Here is a 7238-nt window from a genome sequence, read left to right as displayed (position 1 = left end):
CAGGCATTTGAGGAAGCTGAAGACATCGATCATTCTCTTCAGTTTTCTTACAAATAAATTGTTGTAATATTTATCTATCTTTTGTATTAATTTTTTTTTATGTATTTCAAGAACAAGGCTATCATGAGTAGCTAAACAAGTTGTCTTCTTCTCTTCAAAAGAGTTGATTTATGTAATAATATTATGTCTGAATAAATTTCCTAATCTCTCGTTCTTTCATGCTCATATTTTATAATTAAATTTATATACCATACGCCTTAGGGTAGGAAACGAATTAAGGCTGTGCTGAGTGTCGTTGAAGGAGCTTGTGCAAAAACCATCTGTTGCGACTGCGTGGCTGAAGTGTGAGGAGCACTTCGTAAAACTCGGCAGGTATGACCCGACGACATTATGGTCAAAGATGTATTTAAATTTAATTCATCTTACGGAAGCATGTTGGAGTTTGGACCCTAATCCAAAATATATCGGCTGAAAACCTTGCGTAACTGATACTCTTGCATGGTCGGGACTGGTTCGATAGTTATAACAAAGTCACGTACAAAAGATTAGTTTTAATTAATTATTAATTCAAAAATAAGGACCACTAGGGAGTGAAAACAAAGAAAGGGGTGCGTTAAAAGTTTGGTAATGAGGAGTTTAAAATAATTTGCCCTTACTTCTACCGTCTAATAAAATTTATATTATTTTTACGTCATAATAAACTTTATTAAAAATTTAATATTATTAGTTTTCTTTTAAATTTCATTTTAGCCGAATTGTTAATTCTAAAAATAGAAATCAAACTGAATTTTCAAATTATCAAATGACATGTAGCTCATATAACACTAATATCTCGATTTCTAGGCTGAATTGATAATAATCCTCTTTTTTAATTAAAAATGGGTACCATTTTTTTCAATTAAACCGATTTGAGCTCACCTTAAGCCGTCCGCCCAAAAGAAAGAATAATAATGAGTGACGAAATCAAATCAAAATTTATGAAAAAGAAGATGTGCAGGAAGAATAATAGAATCGAATATGTAATATTATTATTATATCACAATAATAATATAATAATAGTAATATAATAATAGAATAGAAAAGAAAAAGTGCACAAAAATCTCACACACACAGTGAAGGTGAAATATATAAATGCAGAGAGAGAAAGAAAGCCTTTCTTTCCATTATATTTCCACTAGAAAACCTCTCTTTCTCTCTCTCTCTCTCTCCACCAAAACCCCTCTCCATCAGACGCACTTACACACTTTCACTGCGTGTTTCCTCTATCTCTCTATATATATATATATATATATACACACGCGCACGGTCGCTAAAAATCTTTAGCTTATACTTGTATATATACACTCAATTCGCGTTTAGGAGTGAGAATTATGGAGAGGTATGGTGGAGCCCATTTTGTCGAGGCGGGTCAGGTGGATCCTGTGGCGGAATGGGCGGCGTTCGGAGGTGAAACGGGCCTTGAAGGTTCGTGGAATTTAGCTTGAATTTCTCTAATGCACGAGCAAAGTTTATTGATTTGATGTTTGGTTTTGTGAATGCAGAGCCTATGTGGCAGCTGGGCCTCGGTGGTGGGTCCGAGTCGTACCCTGAAAGGCCCGATGAAGCCGATTGCATCTATTATCTCAGGACTGGCTTCTGTGGATACGGTCCTCGCTGTCGGTTCAATCATCCCCACGATCGTGCCGCGGTGCGATTCCCCCCTTTCTTTTGCTTTGAGTTTCTCTGTCATTGGAGCTCGATTTCAACCTTTTTTTATGCTCTGTAGTGTGATCATTGTGTTGAGGAGCGTAAATGGTGAATCTTTAGGGTAGGTTTGATGTTAATTTTGGTTTTTTTTTTAAAAAAAAGAAAGATATGTTCTTTGTTACTTTCTTTGAGTTGTGTGGTTTTGATTAGACCGAAGTATAATAAACTAGGAACATAATTTATTGTGGTGCTATCATTTTTGCTATTCCGGTCTCGATTCGTCCGACATGCGACTGATAAATGTGGTTGTTTTACTGATTGCAGGCGACCGGATCCCTAAGGTCTGCTGGTGGCGAGTACCCGGAGCGCTCTGGGCAACCTGTCTGTCAGGTATTAATTGTCACGTGATATTGCAAGCTTTAAAAGAATGAATCGAACCAGTAAGTGCCCACAATTTTTTTGACCATTATCATGGTTCGACATGTACTTCACTGAGGAAACGATAATTGAATTCAAAATGCACTATAGATGTGTTCATTTATAATTTAATTTGCCAATTCATATTAACTAAATCACGTTCCTTGAGTAATTCTTCTGAATCCTACATGTTTTTGAGAGGCCGGCTTCTCATTCTTGATCTTTGTTTCATTGCTTATTGTGTGATATGCTTTCGTTGGATTCTGTTTTAAGGATGTTGACTTATGTTACCTTCTAATTGTCAAGTCTATCCTTATGGAAAACAGGGGAATGTTGGTTCAGCAATCATGTAAGGATTTATTCAGGCTGATACTAGATTCTGAGATAAATTTTCATATGGGCTTGTCCTTTCCTTTTTGCTTGTTCAGTAGTATAAATGCCGAAGAATCACTTTCTCAATTGCATCATTTTGTTTAGGTAATTTATGCTGTTAATGTCATATGATCTCATCCTTTTAACCAGTGATTTAGTTCCTGAATGAGATAGTCACCAACGCCTATGGGACAAAACGATGCAAAGTTTTTCTTTTTCATATTATGTTTCGCCTGCATGCTTACAACTGAATGATTGGGATTCCCTTCCTTTACTTTGACAAATGTTCTAGCTAGTAGTCCTGGATTTTTTGTGATCTCATGGCATGTGATAGAACTGTATTTCATAGATTTCTCTTTCATCAAGATGACTGACATGATTAATTTTGGAACCTCAGTTTAAGTGAACATCTTTTATCCTTTCATCTTTCCTAAACAATCCTCATCCTGTCTGTTGAAGTTTTAGTTTATATTTTATTTTAAAGTCATTGTATTTTTATTCATATGATCATGTTATACATAACAAATTGTCTGCACTGAATATTTAGCACTACATGCAAACGGGAATATGTAAATTTGGTGCTTCCTGCAAGTATGACCACCCAAAACACAGAACTGAATCCTCGGCCGCCGTGACCCTGAATTTTTATGGATACCCTTTGCGAGAGGTCTGATACATAAAAACTTATTATTCTTGTTGATAATTTCTTATTCACTATATATTATTGAATGTCATCGTTGCATTCAGCTGTTCATCAAGTCTTTATTTTAGGGTGAAAAGGAATGTGCATATTATATTAAAACAGGGCAATGCAAGTTCGGCATCACCTGTAAATTTCATCATCCGCAACCTGCTGGGTTACAAGTTCCTGCCCAGTTACCTGGTCCTGGGCCTTTGGCTGCTCCACTAGGTTTGCCTGGAACCACAGTGTTCCCAACTGCACGGTCTCCAATCCAGTCTTCCCAACAATATGGGATAGTTCCGGGAAACTGGCCAGTGGCCAGACCACCCATGCTTACAGGTTCATACGCCCCTGGAAATTACGGTCCATTGATCTTTCCCCCTGGAGTTGTTCCTGTTCCTGGTTGGACTCCATATCCGGTAGTTGCACATGAAGCAGCTCATTTATGTGAATTTCGTTATCTCATCTTTTGTGCTAACTTGTGATTACCTGGTACAGACTGGTGGTAATCCCGTGCCCCCTTCAAATACTCAACCAACCATTGGTGCGAGCCCAATGATCGGGATAATGCCACTATCCACCTCTGCTAGTGCATTTTCAGGGTCATATGTCCCGATCTCTTCTTCCACTGTCCACTCAAGTAGCAGTCAAAAGGAAAACGCCTTTCCAGATAGACCCAGCCAACCAGAATGTCAGTATTATTTGAGGACAGGAGATTGTAAATATGGATCTACGTGTAAATATCATCATCCATCAGATTGGAGTGCTCCGAGATCAGGTTCTCTGCTGAGTCCAATGGGTCTGCCATCACGCCCTGTAAGAATGACATTATCCATTTTCAGATTTCTGAGCACTAATTATCACATATGTTCACATTTAAAACGCATAATGATCGCACATTTATATATTCTGCTTTTGTTTTCCAGGGTGCACCAGTGTGCTCACACTATGCACAAAATGGAATATGCAAATACGGGCCCTCGTGCAAATTCGATCACCCGATGAGAACTTTGAGTTACAGCACATCTGCATCTTCTCTTACTGATATGCCTGTCGCTCCTTACCCCGTGGGATATACGAATGCATCTTTGGCTCCATCATCATCTTCGTCAGATTTAAGGCCTGATCTTATTTCCGGAATCACCAAAATTGCCTTTTCAATGCCAATGTCATCTTTGAACAGTGCAAGTGCTTCCTCTGGCTCAGGATTCTCAAAAAGTGGGCCTGTTCCAGAATTGAATACTCACCAATCTGGACAGGGTTCCACCTTTTCAAGTGGCCACAGTAGTCCAGATCAAGAAGGAGGCTAGCCTCATAATTCAAGTTGAATATGGCATGCATCATCATGTCTTTGCTGCGAACTCTCTATGCACCTGCCAACCATGATTTTACATCATTCAGATTTAGTATTTTCATTCAAATAAGGCACACATACCCCTCAAAAATATCTCGACGGATAACAAGAGGTAGTTTTTGAATAACAAGAAACAAATTCAACCTTCAATGCAGGTAAGTCCGCTTCATCGCTCAATTTTGGAGCTTCTTGTATTTATTCGTATAATCTTTTTCAGAACGAAAAAGATACGATGTCTCTCACCATTCTCCTCCGGGATTGATCTATTTTACTCTAGTGCATTCTCTTTTTATTCCCTTGTTGGGATCAATATTCATACTTGAACGTTGAATCGAATGTGAAACCTCATTCTATGGGGCTTTGTCGTGGAAACAAAAATCAGACTAGGCAATTAACTCCTGCCTCTCAATGTAATATATGCAGAGGGTTTGCTTATTATGAATTTCTCAGTTGCACTTTATGCCAGGATTTTATGTCATATAAAAATATCCCTCTGAAAATCATCATTATATCTGCTATTTTGAGTGTAATGCGTCCATTTTGGTGCAATGATTTTTATTTTTTCTATCATAGAGTTTGCTAGTTGGCATTCAATATAACAAGCTATATATGTCCAGAAAATATATCTAGAAGTAAAAATTGATTATTTGGAAAATTAGGCTGATATATTTGATCATAAGAATATTGCTAAAATAATATGTATGTTGCCTCGAGATATAAAACGTGGGATGATCGAGCTTGGTTCTGAAATAGTTTGAGCTCCACGTGTTGAGCCCAATTGATTCCAAGAAGATGGCTAAAAATAGAATATTAATAACGAGAAAATATGAATGCACTGTAAAATATTAAAAGTCAGATTCTTTGTTCAAGCCTCATATTCAATATAGCATTTGTTAGTATTTGTGAAGCCAATATGCATATGAATGAATAAAGAAAGAGATGGAGCTACCAATATAATTCATCATTTGGAGATGAAAATGTAATATATTATAAGCATTTAATTTTGACTTGAAAATACATTAAATAAGTTCCGTCTCTATCAGTAATACTTGTGAAGGAGCTAGCGTGATAGCGACAAGTGATGGAATGCACATTTACGAAAAATCCACAGAGATCAATTCAGAACTTAATGTTGGTATATATCCATCGGCAGCTGCAAAAGAAGCAGCAAGTACTCTTCACCAATCTTGTGAAAAACTGTGCTATAAATACTTTTTCCCAAAAACCTGAGAAAAGGAAAGATTTTATAGCAGAAGAAGATGATTAAAGGGGGGTACGTTGGCTATCAGTACTCGAAAGATGGGGTGTATCCCAAATCAGCTGCGTCTCCAAAAGAAGCAAAACTTGGTGCTGAAGGGCCATTAGCAGTACTAATGCTGGGTGGATGATATTGATTCAAGCCTGATCCCATGCATTGGTTTCCCACCATTAATAAAGGGTCATTTATAATGGCTGAGAGCTCATCCCACGACTCATCTGTATCCCAAAATCCATAACCAGCTTCTGTTTCATAACAAGAATATTTAATTTCAGCTGCTGTCGTGTTCGGGTTCAAACTGCTGCTCTCCTCCACTTTCTTGGAAGCAAAACTGACAGTTGAAGTAGAAGGGTTCAGACAGTTATTAGGAACAATGCAATCTAAGTAGCCAGAATTTGTGTCAGCTTTGGAGAAAGTGAAATCATCATTAAGTACTGATGAGTAGTTACACAAAGAAGATCCACGAGAACGACGCTTGTCGCGGCCGTCTGATTGGGCCGGTTCAGGAGCTGGTGGTGTATGTTGCTTAGTTTTAGCAGTAGAATTCTGCTGAAAATGGTTGAAAACAGATTGAAAAGTTGATTGATCGGTGTATATGAAATTAGTCCTAGCTTGAGTGCCTTTGATGGAAAGGGCAGCCCTGTCATAGGCCAAAGCTGCTTCTTGAGCAGTGTCAAAGGTGCCCAACCAATGCCTTTCTTTGGTGGTAGGGTCTCGGATTTCCGCCGCGTATCGGCCCCAGGGTCGCCTCCTGACGCCTAGGAACCGCCCTGGTTCCATTGGTTTCTTCCGGCCCCTTCGCTCTGTGGGATGGCACGATGCAAACGTGTTGCGTTGAAGTAGTGTGAAGCCTGTTTCAGTGAGGATGGGCTCAAAGAGGGTTGAGGGTTTGTTTGTTGACATGTTCTTGAAATAATATGAAGAAAGTTTGTGTTGTTTTTTTTCAGTGGAAAGTGCAAGAAAAGAGGGAGTTTTTTGAGTTTGAATGCAGTGTGTTGGAGGGCTCTTTTTAAAGGCATTGAGTCATATGATCATGTTAAGGGGAAAAGGACTTTGGAAATGTGACATTTATAGAATATATATATTTCAAAATTATTCTGATTTCATCTTGCTTAGAAATATATATATATATATATATATATAGTTTTTTTCAAGTGCCCACCTACCATGCCCACCAATGATGTGACACTATTCTATTGGATGTGATAAAGATGTGGTCCAATAGAATAGTGTCACATCATTGGTGGGCATGGTAGTGGGCATGATAGGTGGGCACTTGAAAGAAACTATATATATATATATATATATATGTTAATTTTTATAAGTTTTTTCGTTTTAAAAAAAATCATATTTCAAACAAATAACAACTAGGATGATAAGAAAATTAATATAGTTGAGCAAATGATAATTACGAATATTAAAATTTACATATTAATGTTAGATTGAAAACTGTCCAAAAATTTAATTTA

General features: G+C 37.6%; 2 protein-coding genes across 3 annotated transcripts; one reads left to right on the top strand and one right to left on the bottom strand.

The window, feature by feature from the left end:
• Positions 1 to 1189: 1189 nt before the first annotated feature.
• Positions 1190 to 4971, top strand: LOC140873502 (zinc finger CCCH domain-containing protein 32-like). Of its 2 annotated transcripts, none has more exons than XM_073276651.1 (7): positions 1190 to 1464; positions 1542 to 1687; positions 2011 to 2076; positions 3023 to 3142; positions 3256 to 3576; positions 3656 to 3973; positions 4084 to 4971. In XM_073276651.1, the coding sequence occupies exons 1-7, from the start codon at positions 1371 to 1373 to the stop codon at positions 4465 to 4467; spliced, it is 1449 nt and encodes a 482-aa protein (XP_073132752.1). In that variant the 5' UTR covers positions 1190 to 1370; the 3' UTR covers positions 4468 to 4971. The 2 variants fall into 2 exon arrangements, with proteins under 2 accessions (XP_073132752.1, XP_073132751.1); XM_073276650.1 differs by having other exon boundaries at positions 3247 to 3576.
• Positions 4972 to 5637: 666 nt separating this feature from the next.
• LOC140873545 (uncharacterized) lies at positions 5638 to 6672 on the bottom strand. Its single transcript, XM_073276710.1, has 2 exons — positions 5804 to 6672; positions 5638 to 5737 (listed from the first exon to the last, which is right to left on the bottom strand). Exons 1-2 carry the CDS (start codon positions 6670 to 6672, stop codon positions 5638 to 5640), a joined length of 969 nt encoding a protein of 322 aa, XP_073132811.1.
• Positions 6673 to 7238: the final 566 nt, after the last annotated feature.

The sequence above is a fragment of the Henckelia pumila genome, unplaced genomic scaffold, assembly GCF_033568475.1.
Source record: "Henckelia pumila isolate YLH828 unplaced genomic scaffold, ASM3356847v2 CTG_627:::fragment_1, whole genome shotgun sequence".
NCBI lineage: Eukaryota > Viridiplantae > Streptophyta > Magnoliopsida > Lamiales > Gesneriaceae > Henckelia > Henckelia pumila.
Note: the sequence above shows the minus strand (reverse complement) of the source record. Positions and strands in the feature narration are given on the sequence as shown.

What these genes read in the sequence shown, in the direction of transcription:
- LOC140873502 (XM_073276650.1), top strand. Translation starts at nt 1,371, where the DNA reads ATGGAGAGGTATGGTGGAGCCCATTTTGTCGAGGCGGGTCAGGTGGAT. An exon ending in AGGTGAAACGGGCCTTGAAG is followed by an intron (nt 1,465 to 1,541) that starts GTTCGTGGAATT and finishes TTGTGAATGCAG; the next exon opens with AGCCTATGTGGCAGCTGGGC. An exon ending in CTGGTTGGACTCCATATCCG is followed by an intron (nt 3,577 to 3,655) that starts GTAGTTGCACAT and finishes TACCTGGTACAG; the next exon opens with ACTGGTGGTAATCCCGTGCC.
- LOC140873545 (XM_073276710.1), bottom strand. Translation starts at nt 6,672, where the DNA reads ATGTCAACAAACAAACCCTCAACCCTCTTTGAGCCCATCCTCACTGAA. An exon ending in GGATACACCCCATCTTTCGA is followed by an intron (nt 5,738 to 5,803) that starts GTACTGATAGCC and finishes TCCTTTTCTCAG; the next exon opens with GTTTTTGGGAAAAAGTATTT.